The sequence below is a fragment of the Anolis carolinensis genome, chromosome 2 (genome assembly GCF_035594765.1).
Source record: "Anolis carolinensis isolate JA03-04 chromosome 2, rAnoCar3.1.pri, whole genome shotgun sequence".
In the NCBI taxonomy this organism is placed as follows: domain Eukaryota; kingdom Metazoa; phylum Chordata; class Lepidosauria; order Squamata; family Dactyloidae; genus Anolis; species Anolis carolinensis.
The window spans coordinates 267,833,380-267,859,313 of record NC_085842.1 but is presented as its reverse complement, the minus strand read 5'-3'; the positions used below and the strand labels follow the sequence as shown (position 1 = coordinate 267,859,313).

General features: G+C 37.3%; 1 protein-coding gene across 4 annotated transcripts in view; it reads right to left on the bottom strand.

Moving 5' to 3' along the window:
- The window catches only part of mcc (MCC regulator of WNT signaling pathway), a 252,256-nt gene that overhangs the window by 45,507 nt on the left and 180,815 nt on the right, over positions 1-25,934 (bottom strand). For all 4 annotated transcript variants that reach the window (XM_062972174.1, XM_062972175.1, XM_062972176.1 and 1 more), the window contains 2 exons: positions 24,688-24,851; positions 15,284-15,490 (listed from right to left, as the gene is read on the bottom strand). In XM_062972174.1, coding sequence (XP_062828244.1) covers positions 15,284-15,490; positions 24,688-24,851 — 371 coding nt within the window. The remainder of the gene's footprint in view (positions 1-15,283; positions 15,491-24,687; positions 24,852-25,934) is intronic.

Sequence of the window (25,934 nt, the reverse complement as noted above, 5' to 3'; positions counted from 1 at the left end):
GCCCTCCACATTTGCGGATTTGACTGTTGTGGGTTTGATTATTCATGAAGTTGATTAAAATGTTCTCTCTAGATTCTCCAGTGTAGATTTCCACCAGATGTGGCCACAGAGCTGTGCTGGAGGACCTAGAGAGGTATTTCAGGTAAAAGAGTGCTTTTAATTCACAGTTTTCCTCATTTCACGGGGGCCCTACACCCCTAATCCTAGCAAATGCATAGGGCTGACTGTAACTTGATACAAAGCAACTCCTTATATTACTTAATTTCACTTGATGTGAACATGATCTTTCCTGAAGTGAACACTTGACCATGAGAATAATATACATTTAGGCCGAATTAGTTGGACACTTGAGAGAGAATATACAAAAAACTGAAAACTGGCAGAAATAAATAATAGATTCATTTCTTTCTTGGATAGTTCTCATTGGCATGGAGCTGAGCTGTTGTTGGGAATTAACTTGGGAAAAAGATGTAGCAGAGAAAGGGAAAGGATAATTATTGAGGATTTGAGAATTGTAGCCTCCTCAAACTAGTAAAATAATCATTTTAATTAGCATAACTTGGATATTAGTTATGTTCCAGAAATGTGTCCAGAGTCTCTGGAAATTAATTTATCAAATCAATTTAAGTAACCAAAAAGAATGCTTACAACATGCTAAGTTCAAGCAAAGACTGTGTTGTTAGCCTCATAGTGACAACAGTTATGTAACTAACAAAGTTTTCACAAAAGTTTTAGTTTGGAATTCATTTTCCTTTCTGCAAAATAGTTTAGTTTACATCATTCTAATTTAAACAAGTTTGTGCTTGTTCAATTTGTGCCAGCAAAAGTCTTACTACTACTGAAGGGAGATGTCACTCTAGAGAGTAACAAGTAAGGCCCTTCTACACAAGCACTAAAATTCACCTGAAAGCTGGCTTGAGGTCAGGGTGTTTTCTCATAATGAATTCTTATCATTCTGATTTGTTAAATGAGATGATAATGAGATGTTAAATGAGATGATATCATAACAAATGTGGGAAATCTAAAATACATGTGCATTTAAAGCCATACAATACACCTTGAAGACAAATAATTCAGATAAAACAAACACACAAAAACCATGCAATCATTTTCATAATCATAATAATAATGATGATTACTTAGTAAAGATTGAAACATGAATACTTGAAGGTACACACAAAATAGAATACTACAGTGTGAATAAATAATAAAAATGCAAAGATAATCTAAGAAATAGGAGCCCCCCTCCGAGTTGAATCAGCTGAAGAATTCAGTATCCTAATTCATTTTTCAACATATGCATTTTTCTTATTATATGCAGTAAAAGAACACAATTTTAAACAAAGAAGGTAATTATAAAAAATGAAGCAGACTTCAAATCTATAGAAGGAGCTGGGAAGAGGAAGCTTGCAAAAGGAAAATAGCATTTTTGATATAAGATTATATGGCTTGTCTCAGAAAAATAATTCAAACAACAAAATACAGCTAGTTGTTTTTATTCTGCAAAGCAGCTAGAGTTATAGGAACCTTATTTCTTTACTATATAACTATCATAAAACCAAAAGGAGAAATGAGTGTTGATTTGGAAGGGGAATTTCTCTTGCTGTCAGATTGGTTACTGAAGAACAAATACCTTAGCAATTATAGAGGCAGATAGAATAGAGATGTGCACTGAATTAAATCCCTCAAGCACATAAAAACGTAAGAATAAATGAGAGAGCCATATATATACAGTGGCAGTTAATTAACTCTGAGAAGGTCATCCAAAATCTCTCTCCAAGTCACCCGAAACCCGTCTTGACTTGTTTAGCCCTGGCCATATAGAAAGACAGATAGATAAAGTAATCACTTAGGCCTCTTATCATGAAAGGGGAAATAGTGCAGAAAAGGAATATAAGTCATAATTATCTATCAGAGCTGGAATATAAAGTTAGAAAGTGACCACAAGGCAATGATGGGGTAGAGTTATGTTGATGAAAACAGTTTGCTTAGACACAAGAAATGTTTTGAAATGATGTAACTACCAGAGTTATAAACATCCGACTTACAAATTACTCATAGTTAAGAATGGGAGTTAGACAATAGGAAATGAGAAAAATCTACCCGTCGGAAGGGATTGTAGATGATATTAAATAGAAATTCTTACGTCCACTTGTGAACCAAAGTCACCCTGCAGGGTAATGATGTGCCACCCAGCTTTGTAGAACAATTAGCAGGAACTTTACTGATTTCAAAATGATCAAACAGAGCAATAATATTTACAATAGTATCTCTGATTGCTTACATAGAACAGTAGGAATAAATAGTTCTTTTAAAGTCCATAAAATTGCCTCAGAGTCTTAGAAATAACAGGGCCTCTGAGAGCTGGCAGCCATCTTCTCTCCTGGCTGTTTACAGTCAGCTTGCACACACTCTGTGGTAAACCTGCTCAGACCGGTTCTTCAGCAGCATGACAGAAAAAGTATCCAATCAAATTCCTAGCTCTCTGCAGGTTCAGCCAATCAGTTTCTTACATGTGGTTTTCCAGTAAACCCAATTCTCGTTTCCAGTACAACCCAAATTTTTTACAATCCGGTTATCATAGAGATAGAAAGTGATGTGAAATCTTCTGAACAGGAGCACAGACAGCAAAATAAAGCCCACAGGGGTGTTAACCCTTCCCTATACGATCCAAAGTTAAAAGACATAAATATTTGGCTGGAGTTCCCCTTAAAAATGTACATGTTTCCACTTACAGATAAATTCAACTTAGGTAAGAACAAACCTACAGAATCTTGTTCATAACTTGGGGACTGCTTGCATATCTAAAACATTCTGAACCATGTTCTAAAACTGATATAATTGCTAAAACATTGCAATAGAAGTGGTGTGGCATAAACTAGGAACATGCCCTAGAGCAGTGATTCCCAGCTTTTCTTCTTTCAGGTGTTTGGATGCGCCTTCAAGAAGTTCCAGCCAGCTTGACTTGACAGTCAGGAATTCTGGGGGCTGAAGTCCAAAACTTATGGAAGAACAAAGATTGGCAACCACTGCCTTAAAGCATTCTTATCCCCATTCAGCTACAATTCTGCCTAGAAAGGACCATCCACCAGATTTCAGTGACAAGGTAAGGAAGGCATTAGTCAGGGAAGAAAACAAAAAGCCAATACTAACTCTGAAAAGCTAGAGAGATCTGCAGCCTAGATGGAAAGAACTGTCAAAGGGTCAACTATCATGCACATGCTAAAGTTGGGCTTTATGGACGAATGGTAAGAAAAGAGCCAACGCTGAAACAAACTAATATAAAAATCCAATTAGGCAGTTACAATGTTGTAAGTTCAACATATGATCTTATATCTGTTTCATGTTCACATTTATGATCATGGAACCACTGCTATGATTGCAAATGCCCCTTAGACTGACCTTAAAATCCAGGCAGTTGTTATCAAGTGAAGGAGATATGGAGCTCTGACTATTGGGGTATTGAAAGATGGATATGCCCAGCCACCTTTTCCCAGTAAACAGCAGTACAATAAGTTGTGACACATGCCTATTTCTGCTTATCGTAATGTAGCTTGCTGGGAGAAGGGAGCTGGATGTATTCAATGTCAGCCTGCCAATGCCACAGAACATCTTGATTTGGCACAGCTCCCTAGCTTATAAGACTGGTTTCCAAGGATCGATCAGGAGGTAGATGGTAGCTACAACAACAAAATTACATGTCCAGTGCAGAATCATGGTCTATGTGTGGCACAAAAGTAACAGTGCTCAATACCTTGAAGCATGAGAGTGGAAGCATCATGTTGGGAAATGTCCTTTTTTGATGGGAATTCTGGAACTGAACCAGGATTAGGGAGAAGATGGCAAGAGCCAAATCCACAGCAATTCCAGAATAAAGCTTGTTTATGTATTTCAGGGAGCCAAGAATGAGTGCAGGTTTACCTTTCCGAGAACAAGAAACTGAAACATGTAGCTAACAGAACACTGGAGTAGTTTAAACCAAAGACTGGAAAGCCTTGCAAGTTCTCCAACAATCCCCATCCAATCTTACATTTGATGAGTAATACTCATATAGAAACATCAAATTTGATGGTCAAAAGTGGTTACAATTTAAAAGATGGGAAGCTGACTGATAACACAGGTGGAAATCTTTATGCAGCTCTCCAAATCTTGCTGGACTGCGATTTCTATTTGGCCCAGTCAATGTAACCAATGAAGAACGTTGGAAAGAATAATAATATTCCAACGCCTGATCTATTTGCAGTTACTTTCCAGTCTTTTCTCTATTTGCAGATGCCATGTCTGGCACCTAGGACCTTTTGCATATGAAGCTCACACTCAACCACTAAGTTAAGCATTATTAAAATGGAATTAAAGGGAAAGTCTGTGTAAACTTTAACACATATTATCAAATGTTTTATTAAAACGTTGATCTTCCTTCATACTTACACTACAGATAATAACGAACATCTGGATAGTCTTTTAGCCATAAATGCTTGTTGAATTCCAGTACTGAGAGTAAAGCCACTAACAACTTATCAAACAGTGATTGCTAACCACAATACACCACAAAGTATAATGGAAAGAAAAATGAGTAATATTCAAACCACATTTAAGAGAGAGTGACTTTCTTCAGAAAAGTTTTACAATCGGAAAATGAGGAAATAATTAAACTATGATAGTTTGGTTTATTCCAGGTGCAAAACAGAGATATATACACACTCCACTTGCTTCACTTCCAATAGAACCTCTGAAGATGCCAGTCACAGATGCAGGTGAAACGTTAAGAGAGAATGCTGCTGGAACATGGCCATACAGCCCAATAAACTCACAAAAACTCAGTGAGGCTATGAAAGCCTTCAACAATACAATACAAATATAGAGAAAATACATTGATAACACTATGTAACATGATTTTTGTTCCTGGGTTATAAATGTCATTTCCTAATTGGTTCTATCATAAAAATATTTTAAAAGTTTATTAAACTGTTTTTGTGGGACATCCTGTAGCACTTTTTGCTATAGTTTTCCAATCTCATACAGTCTCAACCAACTCAACATAGTTTGTGGCAGCCACAAAAACAAAGATTCTGGAGTATAACAACTACTTTCAAAGTATGCACTGCACAATTAAACAGGAAATAACACTTTCAAACCAGAAACAGATTTTCTTTTTCAAATTTTGTTATATAGTGTAATGGATGGTATGGAAAGAAATGTGTTTGGATAGCAGGAAAAAAATACAGTTTGGCTCCTCTCCTCACCTTGGGTGCATCTACACTATAAAATTAATGTAGCCTGACACCACTTTAACTGCTATGATTCAATGTTATCAAATTATGGGAGTTGTAGTTTGGTGAGGCACTAACATTCTTTGACAGATAAGGCTAAAAACCTTGTAAAGCTTTAATTCCTACGATTCCTAACATTAAGCCCTGGCCAGTAAAGTGGTGTCAAACTGCATTCATTCAATAGTGTAGATGCACCCCTTGAGAAAACAGACTTATTCACCAGGCTCTTGCATTAACTATATAATAATTTCATTTGCTCAGAACTCTGAAGTTGGCAAACAAAAGTTCTGTGAAACAAAGTGGCATTATACTTTCAATTAGTACAGAGGAGGAACTGTGTAGGTTAAAGGAGGACACCAAGAGAGCCTGGCACATATAAATAAATAATGCTACTGCAAAGGAGGAGCTGGTATAAAAAGTCTTCAGGGAGAAAAGAGGAGGAGGAAAGCAAAGCACAAGTCTGGCTGCAGTGTTTTACACAAATTTGTATTTGCTATAGAGGACTGCAGAAGGGAAGAGCACATTTTCTGTGCCAAGAAAACTTAGGTGGGAGATGATTTGAGTTCTTTATATATATTGTAATCTACCAAATCTAGGAAGAATCTGAAGGTAAAATATTAACAGATAAAGGATGGATATGGAAGTGAGACTACTCTGCTTATGCTAAAAAATGAGCAAAATTGGAAGATCAGCAAAGCCTTTTTAAGCTTGAAGATACCGCAGGTGTCTAGATTCTCATCCTATACAAGGGTTTCATATGATGTTTGTCCAAAGCTGTTCCTATTCTAATGTCATCCCTTCCAGTTTGGATCTGCAAATTTGATAAGAATTCACCCAATGCTGAAATCACTGAAAAGAAATGTTGAGTAATGACCCTTTACCTTTACTTAATGACCTAGGATAGAACCCCAGGCACTCCATTCAAAACCTCCTTCCGATTTGAAGCATATTCATTAATGTTGACTCTTTGGGCATGGTTTTCCAACCAATTTTGGATCTACCTAACAGTGTCCCTATCTATTCCATTTTTAACCAGTTTGCCAATGAAGATATTATGGAGGGCTTTATCAAATGCTTTGCTGAAATCCATGGAAATGACATCCACAACGTTCCCATCATCTGCCATCAGATAACCTGATTTAAAAAGATGTAAAATTAGTTTGGTATAATTTGTTCTTGACAGATCAATATTGGTTCCTGCAGATCACTGTATTGTCATCAAGAAGATTGAAGACGGGCTCTTGTATAAACTGTTCTAATAATATATTTTTCCGGGTATTGAGGTCAGGCTGACTAGTTTATCATTTCCTGGATTTATTCTTTCTTTCATTCTGCCCTTTTTGTGGAGAGGAACAATGTTTACCCTTCTCCAGTCCTCTGACACTTCATGTGCTCTGTAGAATTTCTCAAAAATGATGGCAAGGGATTCAAAGCATACATCAGAAAGTTATTTCCGTACTTTGGGATGCAATTCATCTAGCACTACAGATTTGAATTTAGATTAGCTAGGTGATTCCTAAATCCCTATCCAACTTGATTTGAAATCCATATCATTTGTCCAGGAAGCACATCATTTTCTTTAGCATATCTAGCCATGGCATTCCACAGAAAACTGGAGCAAAATAGCATTTTATTGCGATCTGTTAGCATTTGGCATCCCTATAGATCAGCAGCCTCACTATCCTTTTGGTTTTTTTTTCTTCACATGAATCTGGACATGAATCTGGAAAAAATGTTTTGTTGCTTTTTGCTAGCCTAGCAAATCTCTGTTCATTCTAAGATTTAGCTTTCCTTATAACTATTTATGTAACCTGGGATATACATCTGTACTCTTCCTTGGTAATTTAACCTTCCTTCAATGCTATACATACTCCTTTTTTCTTCTCACTTCTTCCATAAGTTTGCTTTGCAGTCACACTGGCTTTGTCAGATGTTTCCATTTTTCTTGTTTCATGGTATTGTTTATGATTGTGCTTTTTGCAACTCCTCCACCCTTGTTAGGAGTCTTTTTTCTTTAGCATATCTAGCCATGGCATTCCACGCCATAATTCCCTGAACAATACTAAAACAAGCTTTCCCAATATCTGAGGTCTGTATTTGACTATACTTTTTGCCCTACTCTACAATTGTGAATTCTAGCATTACACAATTACTTCCCTCGAAAGCACCCAATACTTTTATTCAAGCGACCAATTCCTCCTATCTGTCATGAATACTTTTTAAACAAAGGTTCTTTTTATTGCAATTTCAGTGTGAGAGGGTATATTAGAACTTTTATATAAAGAACAACATTGGACATACAGACGTATAGATTCTATGTGACTACACTGAATCCACAAACAACCTAGAGTTACACTGGCTAACAAACAAACAAAGGAGGATTACATTTTTACTCAGCATTCACATTGCCACATATAAATATTCATTAATCCTCATGCATACATCACCATTCTCCCACTGTCTCCTAGAGAAGCACACCTCTTAGGTCAGATTGCTTCCTTGCAAATTTGCCACTTTTTCAATACTTCTAAAAATTCTAAAACGCCAAAATGCATCCTCTTTCCCTAAAAAGAATGGCAAGGATCAGATCTGTGTTTTCCCTACAGAACGGACACCCTGCAACCATATCATGACCCCAAAATCACACTCCTTTCTCTTCCCTTGAGAAAAGGAGGCAAGTGGCCAGACTCCTGCTTTCCATAGCAGATCTGACACTCCCAAGGTACACCATCTCTCTCCTTCCAATGGAGAAGAGCTGCCACACTTGAGAATTATTAGAAGGTCTCTTATATAGCAATATTTCTTCCTAATGTTGTTCCAAAATTGTAAATGAATGATAGATTTTTTCCAGCCTGAAACATGTTGATTCCATCAGTTCCTGGACAGATGTTGATTCTCCTTAATTAGTGTTGGTAAATGTAAGTAGCCTTGTGTTGACTTCCTCCTTAACATGAGGAACCTTGTAAACAGTTCCCTAACTTAAAGAGTCATTGTCTCTGATAATGTAAACATGATGTTTCCCCCCGCAAAAGTTCATCAGGTCAGCAATGTCAACAGTTAATCATTGTCACAGTCCTCATAGGCAACTTTTAATTATAGTTCCTGAGTGTAGTTGTTTTCCAGGCCCCAATATTTTTAGAATTGTGTCTTCAACCCAATTAGGCCCCATTCATACATCTTCCATACAACTGCATTCAAACTATACATCATATTTATCCATGACATATCTATAATAATCAATACTGGGATTACCGATATCCAGTGACTAATTCCTCCTATTGGTAATGATTAAGTCTGGGATTACCAATCCTCTTGTTCCTTTTTTTACCCTTTGAAACAAGAAATCATCTGCAAGGCACATCAGCAATAAGTGGAGAGCCAATAATAATAATAATAATAATAATAATAATAATAATCATCATCATCATCATCATCATCATCATCATCATCTTTATTCTTATACCTCGCCCCATCTCCCCAAAGGGACTCGGGGCGGCTTACATGGGGCCATGCCCAAACACAAAAATATAATAACAATAGCAAAACAATAAAACAAATTACTCAACAATAAAACATCAGCATCAATAAAACAGTCGTAAAATATAGCAGTCTTCCAACAGATATTTGAAAACACATAGCCCCTTGGGTCCCACTCTGAAAAAGGCAGCACAATAAATAAAATCTGGGTGATTGACATCTCCCATAACTACTAATTCTTGCAACTTTGAGTTTTTTGGGGTTTGTTTCTGAAAAGCATTTTTACCACTTCTTGGTTTGATGTCTCGTATTAAACTCCTGCCTGAATGTTCTGCCTTATTTTTACTCAAATGTGTTCAGATGGCTAAATCTGATCACTTTCATGGATTTCTGTCCAACTAAATTTCTCTTTTACATATAATGCTACTCTCCCTCTTTTTCTGCCACTTCTATTCCTTTTAAATAGCTTATACCTTTCAATGGTAATATTCCAACCACGAGAGTCTGATAAGACACATTTCCGGATAACCACATTCAGTGCTTTCCTACTGATTTTTAAAAGAGATTGGTGGGAGGGGAACACAGCCTTTCACGATCCCGTAAGACTTACAGCGTAAGCCAAAGGTCATGGACAAAACAGATACCCCACAATCCCCACCTTCTGGAACCAGTATTCTAAGAATGAACAGCTCCACTTTAAAACAGTGTCTTTAACCCCATTCCATCAAGACAACCCATAAGATAAGCACTTTTGTATGGATGTGCCCTCCAGGTGGCCATCAACATATGACAACCCCATTAATTTTATAGGATTTCCTTAGGCAAGGAATACTCAAAATGAATATTCAATGGTATATACGGTAATGCAAATTAGTACTTTCACATTACTGTTATTTGAGGTATTGCACAAATAGTTGACATGAAAATACGCTATGTAAACGATTAGAAAAACTATTAAAATTAGTTTTCTGTGAATAACTGGATATATTTTCTAAATGTTTGAATCAAAAGTTACAGTAACAAGCTAGTAATAATTGCAACTTTTACCACACACAAATTACTTAAAAAATGAAGCAGTTTTCAGTTTCTTATAATGAAAGAGAATTAAGCTATTCCTAGTTCTCATTCCACTTTTTAAACAAAATGTCAGTCTGATCTGAACACTAATTTTAAAGCTCCTTGACAAATAGTCACATTGTTATTTAAGTAACTTAGGACACTCTTATCATTTCCCCATGTTATATAAATTCTCCCATTGAGTAGATGAATATGTTATTGTTACCTTAAGAAACACAAATAAAATTTTCTAATAGAAAGTCAATATATTTCCTGGATTGATTTATTCATGTGGGACACATGTCTCATGGATGACTTACCTGGAAGAATACAGTCCAGTTCCCATACACCAGGCCACAGTCACTTCAGCCTTTCCCTTTTTAAGTATATAACACATCAATTATGCTCATAGAGATGGCAATGTAGTTCCAGAAAAAACAGGAGTGAAGTTTATAAGGGCAGAAAATGTTACAAACTATTTTTTCAGTCATGTCTATGATACATTTTGGTCAAATTAACTTTGGAATTTAATGGGAATCTGGATTGTCACATGCTTTTAATCTTTCCTCAGATTGCTCTTTTCAGTCTGGACATTTGTCAAATCAAACTATAAAATCTCCAATACATCATGACACAAACCTTAAAAGGACCAGTTTACGTCCAGTGTTTTGTGCACAACCTTTGAGGTACATCTGATGTAAAAGTGCTTGCCCTGTCATCTCACATCAGAGGCTGAATCATTAAATCTGAGATAATAATTTAATGGGAGTAACCAAATTATCCTTCCTACTTATTTACATGGAAGCCAGTGTGATGCAACAGTGTAAATGCAAGATTATGATTTAAGGAGATCAAACCTTTGCTCAACAACATGAATTCCTCACCTTGGGCAAATCGCACTCTCACAACCTCAGAGGAAAGCAATAGAAAACCTTCCCCGAACATATTATGCAAAGAAAACCCTGTGATAGGATTGGCATAAGTCAAACTTGAAGACAAGTAACAACAGGAATATACTTATACTGACCTGAACAAGTAAGAAAAGTCAACATTCTTTTAAAAGTAACATTAATTGAAAATATATCCCATCTGCTTATGTCAGATTTGTAGGTGTTAAAACACTCCAAACATATGAGTATCCAACTTCTTTGTATGTGGCTGACCAACTTCAATACACATATGAAGGTTTTATATACTTTATTTCTCTCTCTATGAAAGCCAAACTATTTAAGATATATGTTAGCAGGTGTTAGCCTTGTATTCAGATGACTAAATAGCTTTCAGATAGAGTATGATTCCCTGAAACACCTTGGAATATGTGAATATCAGGTAAAAACTGTCCTAAATCTTCTCTGTTGTATCATTCTTCTCAATCAGTTTTCCTTCATATCAAGAAACCAGTTTATTTAAAATCAGGAAACAAGAATTGAATATTTTGTTCTGACATTGATTTTACTGTACTGTCATGCAATTTCTCTGGACTCTACAGTAAATTTACAGACAAAGAGTCTTTGATGTTGGCACAGAGAAAATGTATGATGTTTTAAATAACTGACATGAATGTAAAGAAGCAAGATACACACATTGTTCATAGTCATGTATTTCATGTTACTTCCTGTGTTTGTTTTAAAGAAATAAGACAAAGATGTATGTTTGTATATTTAAGGAGAAGCAGCTTTTTACAGAACAGTAAACAAACTCCCAAGTATTCAGACTGCCCTCCCTCATGGCTCCTTTGCAAAAAGGCAGAACTACATTATGAGCATCTTACAAAAATAAGTAATCACCCCATTTACTAATGACCAATAAGAGATAAAAATCCATACACATGTCATTTCTTAGTTATTGCACTGCAAAGCAGCCCAATCTGTTAACTGGATGCATTAAATATCTAATTTAATTAAACCCCTAACAAGGCTCCGAAGCCCCGCTGAGAGCACTTTGCTTGATTACAGGCATTGGGCTAAAGTAACAGCCCTATTGATCTGTTCAGCCTCAACTTCTTTTATCTACCCAATTTCATGCATGTACAGGCAAAACTAAATTTTAGCAGGGGCTCCTTCCTCAGCCTCTCTGGGGAAATAATATGAAGTGACTTTTGGTTCAGGGTTGCATATATAAAATATTTAGTAGGTCAAGAGAAACATTCATTTGTGTGGCAGCTATTGACTGTTTTACAAATGCAAATAAGCTCCCTGGTGCTCACTGTTACATAGTGCGGCTGACATGGACATCTGTAATAAACAGACTCCTCCGGGGAGAAATAAACTTGCTGTTAAGCAAATTAGCATATTGTTTAGAAAATTTTCCACTATTTTCCAATAACAGTGAAGGAAAGAAAAGGGGAAGAGAACAATGTTCTATTTTGTATTTGAGAATGTGAGACTTATACTTGGACTGACATGTCAATCTAATGTGTAGGGCCAATGAGGTATTCCTTCTTTAGTTAGCATACAGGTTTCATTTCTACCAAAAGATCCCACGTTGATCCAGACATTGCCTATCTATCTTAGAGGGGATATTCAAACCAATTACTGGGATATTCTGGGAGTTGTGATCCAAAAGCTTTGGCCTGATCTGGTTAGGTTTTCTTAGTATAAAAGAGCTGAATGATTATGCAGAACAGCTCAGCTGAGTACACATTTTAGCTAGTTAATTTATTTATTGCCTTGACCTGTGTTTGTATTTTAATTGTGTGTTTAATTCATGAACTTACTCTCTTTTTAACAATATTTTTATTCACTCTTAATGTGAGTTACCTCAAACTTTTTTGAAGAAAGGCAGATTATAAATACAGTAAATAAGTAAATAAATAAACTGTGGTGATATCATAAAATACAAAATATATGACTTCGATAGACAGTAATAAAGTCTGGATATCAGGGAAGAATGTCCTTTTTAGGACTGTATTAGAAAAGAAAGGAAATATTGGGAACTACTACTCCTGGGTTTTTTTGTTTTTAATTTTATTAGAATTCCATCTACAAAACTTTAATAAACTTCCATAAATAATTGCAAAGCTGATACGAAAGGAGGCCAAATGCAACCTTTAGAAGGCAATTCTTGTTCTTTCCTATTATCAAGCAATAACACTTTCTCTGATGATATTTGTGTAATTTGGTATTCTAATGTAGTTAAACACAATTGTTTCAACATCAGACACCTTCTTGATTAGGTTTGCTGCAATTATGCATCATGATTGTAGAACCCCAAAGTATATAAGCATTTAGGAATACAAGACGATCAGCATTACAGGAATAATTATGAAGTTGCTTTCTCTACCTGACTCCCTTAATAAAAAAGATAATACATAATCTGATGCTTATGTATACTGATAAGAAATTGCAATTTTATTTCCAGATGACAAAGCATTGGTTGCTCATGAGGATACTGTATCTCCTGTGCTACCTCCTCCTGTTCTCGTGCTATGACAGGCAGGTGTTTTGGTAATTAAATAAATAAAAAAAAAAGACCATGATTACAGCTTTTCTACTTGTAAGTACATTTTGGCAGCAAACTTAACGGAGAACAGAGCAATCAGGGATAAGTGCGACTATAGGTTCCTTGAAGGAGTTTGAATAAGAAGAAAGGAAAACACATGGAAAGCCCACTATAGATGCAGTAGAAACAGTCTACTGACCTTAGAACAGAGGTTCCCAAACTGTGTTCTACAGAACCCTAGGATTCTGCAAAAGCATTGTAAGTGTTCTGTGAAAAATCTTTTTTAAAAAAACTTTTAAAAATGTCTTTGCCAGAAGATCATATTGAAAATCCGATGTAGATCCATTTTTAAAAAAATATGACTCTCTGACACTGAATGACTTTTGGGTAGGCCTGATAGATATATAGCCGTCAATAGCCAAACAGAGTATCTGAACAATGCTTCATTTTGTCTCTACTTATTGAAGTGAATCAGGCTTTTCAGGTAATGCTTACATCAAAAACAAATTTTGGAGTGAGATGGGTGCTGCCCCATTTATGTATTCAACTGTCAGACATAAAGCCCAATTTAAAAACCATTTTAAGTTCAAACATGAAAGATATCATTCATCATTTTAGGTGTGAATCCAACATTTTCCTATACCAAAATAAATGTTTGTGGTTATATTTAAAATGTTTGCTCTTTATTTCCAAACTTATTACATTTTACAAAGCACTGAGGCAACAGTGATAGATGGAAGAAACAAGAACTTTGTGGTTTTACAAGGCTTAAGGACAGAGTTAAGGTACTGCAGGAGAATTAGGGTGAGTTTGGATTCTGTTGGTGTATTTAACTCTTCCTGAGAAAGGAAGGAAGGAAGCAACAACAGGCTCTAGGTTTTTGGGCACTGGAGATGGCGGTCATGTAGCATCTGGGACCCTTCCAAGTGGAATCTTCCCTCGGGTGTGGTGATGACAGATGGATATCCACACACATTCATACAACTACTGTGCATTTTTAAAAAGGTTTCAGCTCCGATGATCTAATTATACAACATAGCAGATTACACATGCAATCTGTTTCAGTAGCTGAATACTCATATTATACTATATTGGACAGAAGCTTTGCTGAACAAGATACTCTGTATAGCTGAATAATAGAAAAATGGAAATAACAAACAACAAACTCTAATGTCATAAAGAAACAAACATAAAAGAAGGAAAGGCTGTTCAGACAACAGTGGAAGTAATTAAAATACACTGACAATTCAGCTCTCTGCACTCAGTTCCCATTTACATGCAAAACAATGCTTCTGTGGAAAGTAACACACACCTATGAAGCCCAAAACAGCATTTCTTATGTACTGTAATACTGTCCCTCATCTATTCAATGTGTACCAGAGATACTAGTTTCTTTGCAATCAGTCTTCTCCTAATTTCAGTTACTTCTGTAAATTCCATATAATCATATAACCAGTGAAGAGAAACAGAATGAGAAACGTGAAACAACACATGCAAACCATTAAATCATCCGTTCAAGAAAATTATTCCCATTTAAAAATAAAAAGAAGCTAATTCTTCTTCTAACTAAACCATAAATTAAAACTGAAAAAAAACCTATCAAAGGCTTCCTTTGTTGCAAGTTGTAGGGAAGGAAGGGGATACAAACTGGACTATACACTAGGGAAGTATCTGCTTTATCTCCTGACATGTTTATGCATGAGCTACTATGTTTACCTAATATATCTTAGCTATTCCATATTTGAAATATTCATAAAGGATAACTATGTGGTATCTTGGGTGCGCAATAAATGACAAGGTAGGTATCAAGCTTTCCCAGTTACAAAGAGCTGTATATATAGACAAAATGGTCCCATGAAAGCTCAGAATAGGCCCATTAATATGAGGTCTGGAGAGGCCGATGAAAGAAGCCACCACAAAAAATCCATAGAGTAGAAAGGTTGCAAATCAGATAAAAAGCCAAGAGTGAGTTGAGGCTGGCCTACAAAATGGGGCAAATTTTCTGGCAGTTGTATTTCTCCAAAACTTTGTGCACTCACCCTTCTGCGTAACCTGTCTCGTTCTTCTCGGATGGCATTCATGGTAGCTTTGGTCCTATTTAGTTCCTCCTCCTTGCTACATAGCATTGCTGTCAAGCTCTCGTTCTCTTCCCTCAAGCCTGCCAGTTCCTTCTCCCATCGAGATCTCTCTTCTGCAAGATTTGGGTACAGGTCCTGTCCAAGGACACCTTCAATCTCTTCGACTGTCTGCAACAGAGAAAGAAATACTCACAATCTTAACAATAGCGCACACATTGACCCATTCTAATTCATCCTTTTCAATGTCACAGAAGCATTTTTTGTCTGAAAACCTGCTACTAATTTCCTACAGACATAGCACCATTTGACAACTGATATCAAATGGACATCAGCAGAGCTGAAAAATATCATGAAGCTTTTTAATTAGTATTCTAAAATCTCAGTTATATTAACATATCATCTTCATGCCTCCTTTCGTACAGTAAGTTTAATATAGTGTACATGGCTCTCCTTTCACATTTTACCTGGTAGGCCAGGTTGAATAACAACAACAACAACTTTATTTTGTATCCTGCCTCCATTTCCCCAAGGGGACTCGGAGCAGCTTACATGGGGACAAGCCCAATCAACATCATAAAAATAATCAAATTAAAACACATACATCATATCTTAAAACAGGATAAAACAAACAACAGTTTAAAACAACATATCATTATAGAAGCATAAAACAATCTCAAACCAATCATCAGTGAGCCTGTAATAAGGCCCATTCCTAGGCATGGATGGGAGGATTGGCGCAGCTCAATTTAAATTAGGGCTGATGAATAAAGTGCATAGGTCAGATAAGTAGGGTGGGCAAAATAAGATGGGGAAAATAAACTTAGGGTGGAGAACAACAGTAAAGTGCCAGAACAGATTTCAAATCTTAATAGGAGCCAGGTTGTTAGGGGATTGTCTGATCAAATGCACATTGGAACATCCATGTTTTTAGTTCTTTATGGAAGATGGAGAGGGTGGGAGCTAACCTAATCTCCCTGGGAAGGGAATTCCAGAGTCGGGGAGCCACCACAGAGAAGGCCCTCTAACTGTCTCAGCTGCGGAACAATGGCTTCAAATTATAGGAAAGGAGATTCCACCTGAACATTAGGAAGAACTTCCTAACTGTGAGAGCTGTTCAGCAGTGGAACTCTCTGCCCTGGAGTGTGGTGGAGGCTCCTTCTTTGGAGTCTTTTAAGCAGAGGCTGGATGGCTATCTGTCAGGGGTGCTTTGAATGAGGTTTTCCTGCTTCTTGCAGGGGGTTGGACTGGATAGCCCATGAGGTCTCTTCCATCTCTATGATTTTATGATTCTAAAGCCCCTTTGCAAACATTAATTTACAAATAAAACTTTCCCTCACATAAAATGTTCTTGTAAGTCAGCAAAACTAATTTCTTTTTCATTGGTTACTTCTAAGTTTTTGTTTGGCTAATACTTTTATGAAACCCACATTTTCATCTTGTTAGGTGGCCAGATCAAATCGCAAATGCCAGTCAAAGAACTTGAGCTAGCAACTTTCCTCTGTTTATAGTATGCATTGAGCAAATGGTTGTTTGAGGGTTGCCCTCAGATAGCCTTTAAACCAGCTAGTCAAAACTGAGGCTGTACAGTGGCTGAAAAACATATTTACAGGTTTCTGACCAGAAAACATGAACTAATAAGCTCTTAGCAATCAGCTAAGAAAAACCTAACTCTCGTTGGCTCACTGATAAACAAATCAAGCTTCCTTGTCCATAATCTAGAAGTATGAACAACATCATTCTGCGTGTTGAAGGAGATCTCATGTAAGTTATGTGCCAAAGAAAAGATGCACGATGATGATTCTTCCTTCAGCATTCAGTAAGGTCAGACCATAAACTGAATTTTAAAGTCATTGCTTATTATAATAAAACTAAAAATGACGTGAACACTTGAGATCAGATACTCTCCACATATTCTTCCAAATGAATGGTAGCTAATGCTGATATGTTTTTTTGAAATGAAGTAAATGAATTTACAAGAATGCGAATGTAAATTAAGACGGATAACTTGTTGATATTAATATTACTCGTGGTTATGTATAATTTTAAATATATTGGGTTATATTTAGCAGAAGATGAAATGCAATTAATTAGAATGTAAATAGTCTGAGGAGGAGAAAAGTCAATTGTTTATTATGGGGTTATTTTTTGTTTTGGATTCTTTTGCTGATTTCTTATTTTAGTGCCTGTATTGGTTCACTTTATGTTTAATTTGTTGTGAAAATACAAAAAAATTGAAAACAAAGAGTGTGCATGAACATATAAAGAAATGAAGTGAATGCTGCCTGATGTAATTCTTATATTGTTTAGGGAAAACTCCAATTGATATTGTAGTTAACTCAGCCAAAAGCAAATTAGATCAGTCTAGAATAGGCATGGACAAACATTTTTGCACTGGGGCCATACTGTAGGCCAAGCCAGTAGGGCCAGGCCAGGAGGGAGGGCAGCCTCACTAGAGAGCGGGGTGGGAAGGGTCATCCTCAGGCCATCCTCCTGGCATAAGATGGGGCTACTTGCCCTTTCCTTATGCCAGAAGGAGGGCGAGACATGTGGCGGCTGAGAGCGCTCTGGAGGGCTCCCAGCCATCACATGCCTTCTTCTCCCGCCTTTGCCCAAAGAACAGGGAAAATTAGAAGGGCTAGACATAGATGCCAAGAGGACCATGTCCAGCCCAAGGGCCTTAGTTTGCCCACGCCTGGCCTAGAAACATAGGAAACTTGCCTGAGACCGTCAAGAAAGACAGACCCAAAACTTTCAAAAATAAACAACAACAACACCTCCCATTAAAAGGGGCAGGTGCAAACTGGAATCCTCTTTTTGATTTGTGTTCTTAGAATATTACTCAAAAGTAAGGCACTTTCTGGATCAGTGTTCAGTGCGAGTGGAAGGAAAGAAGAAAACACTGCCTTGCTGCCTCTTAAGCAGATGGGACCACTAGGACACCTTTGTCTCAACAGAGATGACTTTCTATGCCTTTTCCATATATCACTGCTGCATCTCTGCCAGAGCAGTTAATGTCACCCAAGAGGATTGCAGGCTTTATTTTTGTGGTTCAACACAATGACACAAATAGATGTAATAATATATTTCCTGTGCGTGTACTGTACTCAAGCTGTCATTGTGAAATGTGGCAATTTGTATACCACATTTGAAACTTGAATAATAAATGCCATGGCAGCATTTTCTGTAAGATTTGCTCTTATTGTACTATGTTTAATTCACAAGTCATGATAACCATACATACTGTTATAGCCACATAATTATTAAAATGCCGCAGTTGCTTAATGTGTGAAAAAGGTGGTGGCATTTATTTGAAATCTCACACATTTCTTGTAGGTATTAAGTACTTTACACTGAGAGTTATTGTTGACCCAAATGACTGCTTTTCAGCTCTATTCTTTCACTTGAAAAGGGACATCCTCATTAAAGGCATTTTTTCCCCGTTCCCAATGATGTCATGGATCATACCTTCCCCCAAGTATTTTATTTTTAATGGTTTTCCCAGGGCATATTTGAACCCAAATTAGACTGAGTTTCAAACTTCAGTTAAAATAAAAAATTACAAGCATAAAAAATTACCAGCATTACCTTTTTCATTTATATCTTGTTACACCAACATATGCAACAATAAGCCACTGGCATTAATAAAGCACATTTGCTCACCAGGCATTATAGTACATCAAACATACTAATTAAATTCTAAAATGGGCAGCAGAGTGCACTCCACTTAATCAATCGATATACAAAATAGACTACTTTCATGAACTAATTAAGCAAACCAAAGTCACTCCTATCCAGGGAAGCTGCTTCCTATTAACATAAACATTTAATTGGTTGGCTGGTAAGGCTGTGATTGAAAGGGGTATCTCTCTCACACCTTTAAATGTATGCAAGAGTGTTCCAAAGTTTCAAACTGGAAAAAAATATCCCAGTCTTTTCAATAAGACATAATAGCAATCTTTTTGAGAAGGGCCTGGACAAATGAAGGCAACACTTGGTTTCAACTGATAGGGGTTGTGATTGTTTTAGGGTGGAGTGGGGAACCTGTGGAACTCCAGATGTCATTCAAGCGACCATCAGTATCAGACAGCATAGGCAGTCATTAGGAATTATGGAGGTTGTACTCCAACATTATCTTGGGAGTCATGGATTCCTCAGCTTTGCTTTAGAGACAATTTAGATGTGACATGGGAGGCATATTATTTGGTACCAGCTATCAAGGTAAGATGGTTTAACTTTAACTGATTTGACGCTATGTGGTAAATCTAGGCTAATTTTTTAGGCAAATCTAGGCTATTTTTCAAAATTTCCTATTTGCTTGTCTCTGTCCTTTAGCACTTGAAGCATTTTGCTTCACAAACCAAGCTCACTTTTAGTACTTGGAGCTGCTGAGAAGGAGAAGATTCATGTTCATTCACCATTCCCCTTTTATGCATGAGCAGATTAGGCATGGGAACAACTAAGCTAAATTGGCTCTTCCCTTCTTACCTATTTTCACCTTAATTGGTACAACCTATAACATCTCTACACAAACAATTCCATTATGCTCCCAAAGCTCAGTCGTTATATCTGTTCAAAGAGACAATTTCTCCTACACAGCTCCTCCTTGGTACCATGCATACCTAGGTTTCCATAATGAAACAGTAGAATGGATCACTTGAAAGATACCCAACAGCATTTTCTGTAATCAAAACCACACTTTTTCCATTGGCATGGACATCAATGTGTCCCCTGTAATTCCAAGAATGGACTTTGAAAGGAGGAGGAGACAGAGACAGATGCCAGTGCTTTGTATGTGCCTGTGGTGGGGAGAAGATGGAGACAGACAATCCTCATTCATTTGAATGTGTCTCCCCTTCAAATGGTGGTAAACACCATAGTAATTCCAGGATTGTTTGTTTGTGAATTGCTTTATCAATTTGTTTATTTATCCAGATTCTGTTTCCGGGTGTGTTGGACTATGAATTCCATACTCTGCACTGCATGGTTTCGGAAAGTTGTCTGAAATATTTTTAGCCCACCTTTTGTTCAATGTAGAGTGCTAAGACTATTTTAAAATATGCTGAGTCCCAGTTTCCTTTCTAAGATTACCCATCACGTACAATATCTGGCCAAAAATGTATTATAAAAGATGGAAACAGAAACTGCATTATTATATCTCTTTTACATTCAGTAAACTTCATGAGGGTTTCAGGATTCTGGATGCATAGGTGAATATAATTTCTGAAGTGTAACCAAAAAGAGAATAAAACAAAAACCTCTTGAGACAAGTAAGAAATGTATGGCACTAGAATTCTTTTTGTTTTTAACAACAAATAAAACATACAGAAAAGCCCAAGAGAATTGTGATAGCTTGTCTAGAATAAAAATGTCAACACAAAATGGCTTGCAGAAACACCTACAATTAATCAATGTAATTTAAAATGGTTAAAAATATCCAAATTCATGTTCAAAACCATTCATGTAACCACGCTAAACAGAGAATGGTTTTCCTACTCTGGGGACAAAAGTAGGCAGGGCGTGAGCAATAAACATTGCAGTGGAGAGTGCTGCTCTGGATGGATATATGATTTGATTTCTCCTCCCTACTGGTTTGCCATTTTCCTTCAAGCCATCAGGCAGCAGCATTCTGCAGCAAGTAAGCACACACAGTTCTCAGGGGGAGGATTTTGGAAGCCCCCCCCTCCATTGTGAACCCCTATTTTATGATGTAGGACAATAGAGACATCAGAATACATATACCAGTATTATTTCTCCCTTCCCCAGGGAAGTGATCAATGGGTAATTAATATCTTATTTTAGTACCATGTGCAGAAAGTAAGGTCTTCCTCAAAATGATGCAACTGGTTAGAATCTCTATTATAATGTAACTTCAAAGTCATTTGGGAAGTGAATCTAGTCTCAGAATAATTCTCTGATAGGTCAGATATTAGCACCAGAAATTTGAGCCTATTACACCATTTCTGGTAAGGGCTTGCTTTTAAAGTGATATCCAGTTCCAGAAATAGATTAGACCTTGGCCTTAGTTTCTGGCTTCCTGGAAGCCTCTAATCAGAAACCCAAATGCACTGTTTCAGACTTTCCTAAACAGAAGAGTACTGGCAATCTCTGCTGAAGCATCAAGGCTGAGAGAAAGGTATGGAAGAATATTAACCAAAAATAGCCCTTCAAGTAAGAAACATTAAAAACGTACTTACTGAACATTTCACACAAAGCATGCCTGTATAAATATGCCTTGGAGGTAAAACTAGCATATATTCAATTTCATTTACTGATTGATGATACTGGAACCTAATAAGGCAAACATTTTGCTTTTGTTGGTACTTCCTCCTCAACAGGGTACTTTTTTGTTTTGACATTTTTTATTTTGTTTTTGGAGGAGAGATAGGAATGACAAACCTAGCAACTCTTTCCTCCCTTTTTAATTAAGGGAGCTCCTCCAGTAGGAAAATGCTTAGCCTAGTCTAAAAGTAGTGTCCCAAATAAACAAGAAAGTAAATCAGACAATGTATCCTTATTTAAGGGCTTTCCTATCTGTAAAGCAGCCAACATTTTCTTGTATAAAGTATAGAATTCAATTTATGTCTAACGTTTGCCAGTAGGGTGATACCCAAAGCTACTGTGCACTATAAACAATTCCTCAGTGTATTATGGTACAGTTAAAAGGGCATGAATAATTTTGATAGAATTTTAATGGTGTTTCTGATATTCTTGAAATGCCAGGAAAAGATGGAATTGGGGAACTATAGAATGCAAGCAGAATCTATCTGAATCATCTTTTATATGCAAAATGCACATATTCAGACATTTGTATTCACATGTGAAAGGCCTTCCTGAGCTTTCACTACTTGTCACAATCCATTTCTAGCATTTGCTAAGAGCTGAGTAAGCAAAAACGTGTGGCATAACACCATAAGGAATAGATTGAGGATTACTGTCTGTTTCAGACAGGTTTCAGAGGAGGAAGGGGGAATTAAGGAGCAGATCTTGTCTTCAGAAGTGGGACTTGGAGAGAAATGAAGTCACAGCCCTTTTTCAAAAAGAAAGGAAAAAAAACATATGACAAGAAACAAAATACAATGCAAAGGATTCTGAATCCAGGTTATCCTTTAAAATGAAATTGGGCAAATATGATGAGGCAAAATTAATTTTCACTCCTGCACTTTGCCTGGTGGGTCACACGGATGCATTTCTGCCATTCTGGGAATGACATGGTATCACTTCCAGTTTTAATTTTGGCTAAAAATTGGCAAATTCTGGGGGGCTAGGGAGGAGGGACGAGGGCAAGTAACCCCAGTAGCCATGTTTTTGCAGTAATTGGGGAAGCTGATGGGGAAGCTGATGCAGACTGCAGCCAGGAAATCAGAAGACATCTACTTATTGGGAGGAGAGCAATGGCCAATCTCGATAAAATACTGAAAAGCAGAGACATCACACTGGCAACGAAGGTCCGCATAGTGAAAGCAATGGTATTCCCCATAGTAACCTATGGATGCGAGAGCTGGACCATAAGGAAGGCTGAGCGAAAGAAGATAGACGCTTTTGAACTTTGGTGCTGGAGGAAAATCCTGAGAGTCCCTTGGACCGCAAGAAGATCCAACCAGTCCATCCTCCAGGAAATAATGCCCGACTGCTCACTGGAGGGAAGGATATTAGAGGCAAAGTTGAAGTATTTTGGCCACATCATGAGAAGACAGGAAAGCTTGGAGAAGATCATGATGCTGGGGAAAATGGAAGGAAAAAGAAAAAGAGGATGACCAAGGGCGAGATGGATGGACGGTATCCTTGAAGTGACTGGCTCGACCTTGAAGGAACTGGGGACGGTGACAGCCGACAGGGAGCTCTGGCGTGGACTGGTCCATGAGGTCACGAAGAGTCAAAAACGACTGAACGAGTGAGACGACGATGGGGAAACTATTTGATTTTTCTTTAAGATAGAAGTTTGGGAAGATTCCCCTTGATCTTTTAAGGTTGCATGTTAAGGGCCCATAAGCTGCATTTCCCCAGTGCCTGCTTCAAGATGTTCCATGCATTTATGTTCACCTCGATGTCTTAGTTTTTGTTCTTAGAGAATGTGGCATGTGTGTGTTTGTTACACACGCACACACAAAATGCAGAAAAACATAAATTAAAACAGAAACACTTGAATAATCTAACATTAAACTCTTGCAGCAAACACAAAAACTAAGAATATAGCTCAATGTTTGAGTAAGGATCTTTGTACCTATCCTCTTTCTTGTTTAAAATGCAGATGAGTTTCTGTATACTGAGCTATCTCCCACATAGAACAATTCTGGCAAGGGCTGATGAAAAATGTAAATCAAATACAAATTCCTTTATTAAAATTAGTCTAGTTCTTCATTCTAATATTACTTATAATATATCTTTGGATAGAATTGTTTCATATAGAATATTTCTAGACATCACAGTATTAAAGCAAAACTATGCATAGCTACAGAGAACATACCACTATTTTCACAATAGCAACAACATGGTATTTCATAACAGACTGGATCAAAATGCCCCATACTTCTAAACTCATTTGCAATCAAGAGACAAGTACACAGAGAACAGAAATGCCTTTAGGATGGTTTGCCTGCAGTTCCACCTACCCCAAAGTCTAAGCCAAATTAACTTGACGCATCAGGTTTTTTTTCCAATCTGCTACAACCATAGGCTTCTTTTACTCATTGCATTCTCCAACTTCTTTAGGCTCCAGCTTTTTAGCCCACTGTTCAACCTATCTGTGCAGAATCTTCCTCTCTACACTTAATGAAGTTTCTCTACCTGTCCATCACATATTTCTTTTATGTATTGCTATTAGCAACAAATATCAACAGTTCAGTCATGATAAAGAGAACGTTGCAAAGAGAGAGTTAAGGAACAACCCATTTTCATACCTTTTCAAAATATTATTTTTATCCCTTGTGGCTGATATTCCTTTGGTTAAAGACATATATCTTACCTACATCAATTCGTGTCATAAAATTACATATCCCAACAAAAAATACTTTTCTTGGTGTCTTGATTTTTTAGACCTGTTCCTGGGGTTACTTGGGGAACTGATTCAGAAAATTACACTGGATAGACTGCATCAGCATCTATTTTCCTAGATACGGTTATCATGATTTCTTATGGGTGAGCAGGCAAAGACTGGTAGATGGCATATGTTTTGTATCTCAAAGACTAGCACTGGTAGGGGAAAACTGGCACCATTTTTGGAATCAGTAGGTCAAACATACCTAGAAACAGGGCTAACATTTGAGGCACCAAAATGTGTGTTGGTTAGGGTTATTTTGGGCTATCCGATGAACTTATTTCACTTTCCACAAAAGGTTATACAGTATGACTATTGAATCTTGCCAGACCTTAAGGGCTAAGTCACAGTGTTCGCTGGCAGTGGTGAGTTGTTCAATGTGTCTGTCCACATCTGCCACAGACAAACTACAGCTGCTCTTCTTCCTCCCACAGACGACATTCTCCAGCCCCGTCAGCACCCGCTGCAGTTCAGAGTTCAAGTCGCTGCAGGTATCTGCGAATAAAGGTGAACAGGTCAGACATGCAATGCAAATTAACCAAGAGAAAAAAAGGTGCTACCCTTCAATCTTTATCTTGGGGAGCAGGAAGGCAAACAAAAGCCGCACAGATTGCTTAAATTGGAAATGTATCTCTTCACAAACATCATGGCTTTATTCCAGCAAGTTACTAATTCACTATTGTCTAACACCTATCCAGACTTGAAAGCGGTCTGTTTGACTTTCAAAATAATGAGGAAGTCGTATATTAACAAAGGAGTCTTTCATAGGGGACTGAGATCTATTTTTTTTATAACAGGAGCAACTTGAGAAATTGCAATTTACTTCTGGGGTGAGAGAATTGGCTGTCTGCAAGGATATTGCCCAGGGACACCTGGATGTTTGAGATTTTACCATCCTTGTGGGAGGCTTCTCTCATGTCCCCACATGGGGAGCTGGAGCTGAAAGAGGAAGCTCATCCACACTCTCCCCAGATTCGAACTGGAAACCTTCAGGTCAGCAATCCAACCTTCAGGTCAGCAGTCCTGCTGGCTCAGGGACTTAACCCTTGTGCCACCTGGGGCTCCTACTGACTTCTATGGAAGCTAGAGCATTTCAGAAATGATTTTGTAAAATATTGTAAGTCAGGCATGGGCAAACTTTGGCTCTTCAGGTGTTTTGGACTGCCCATGCCTGCTGTATGTATTACACAGGCCAGGAAAAAGTATCTCCTGATTTGCAGGCAAGAGTGCCTAGTAGTGTCTCTTTTACTTTTATTAATACATGCCCATGCAGAATGTGGCATGGCTCACTCGTGAGAAGTAATCTGCTCTTAAAGCAATCTATAACAGTAAGCATCTGCAATAGCGTTGTAATGAATTCCCTTGTTACCAGACTGGCAAGTGAGCAAATACCGCTTCTGGCTTATGGTATACTTTTGTCAGACTTCTGATGAATGATGATGACAGTAGGTTATACTCCATGGAATTTCACCCTTCGATAAGCAATGTCCCCTCGATTAGTAAAATGTAACTTACACCAGATGAGATATAAGCAACTAGTTCTGATCTCCTCTGATTCTTACCACACACAATTTTTAC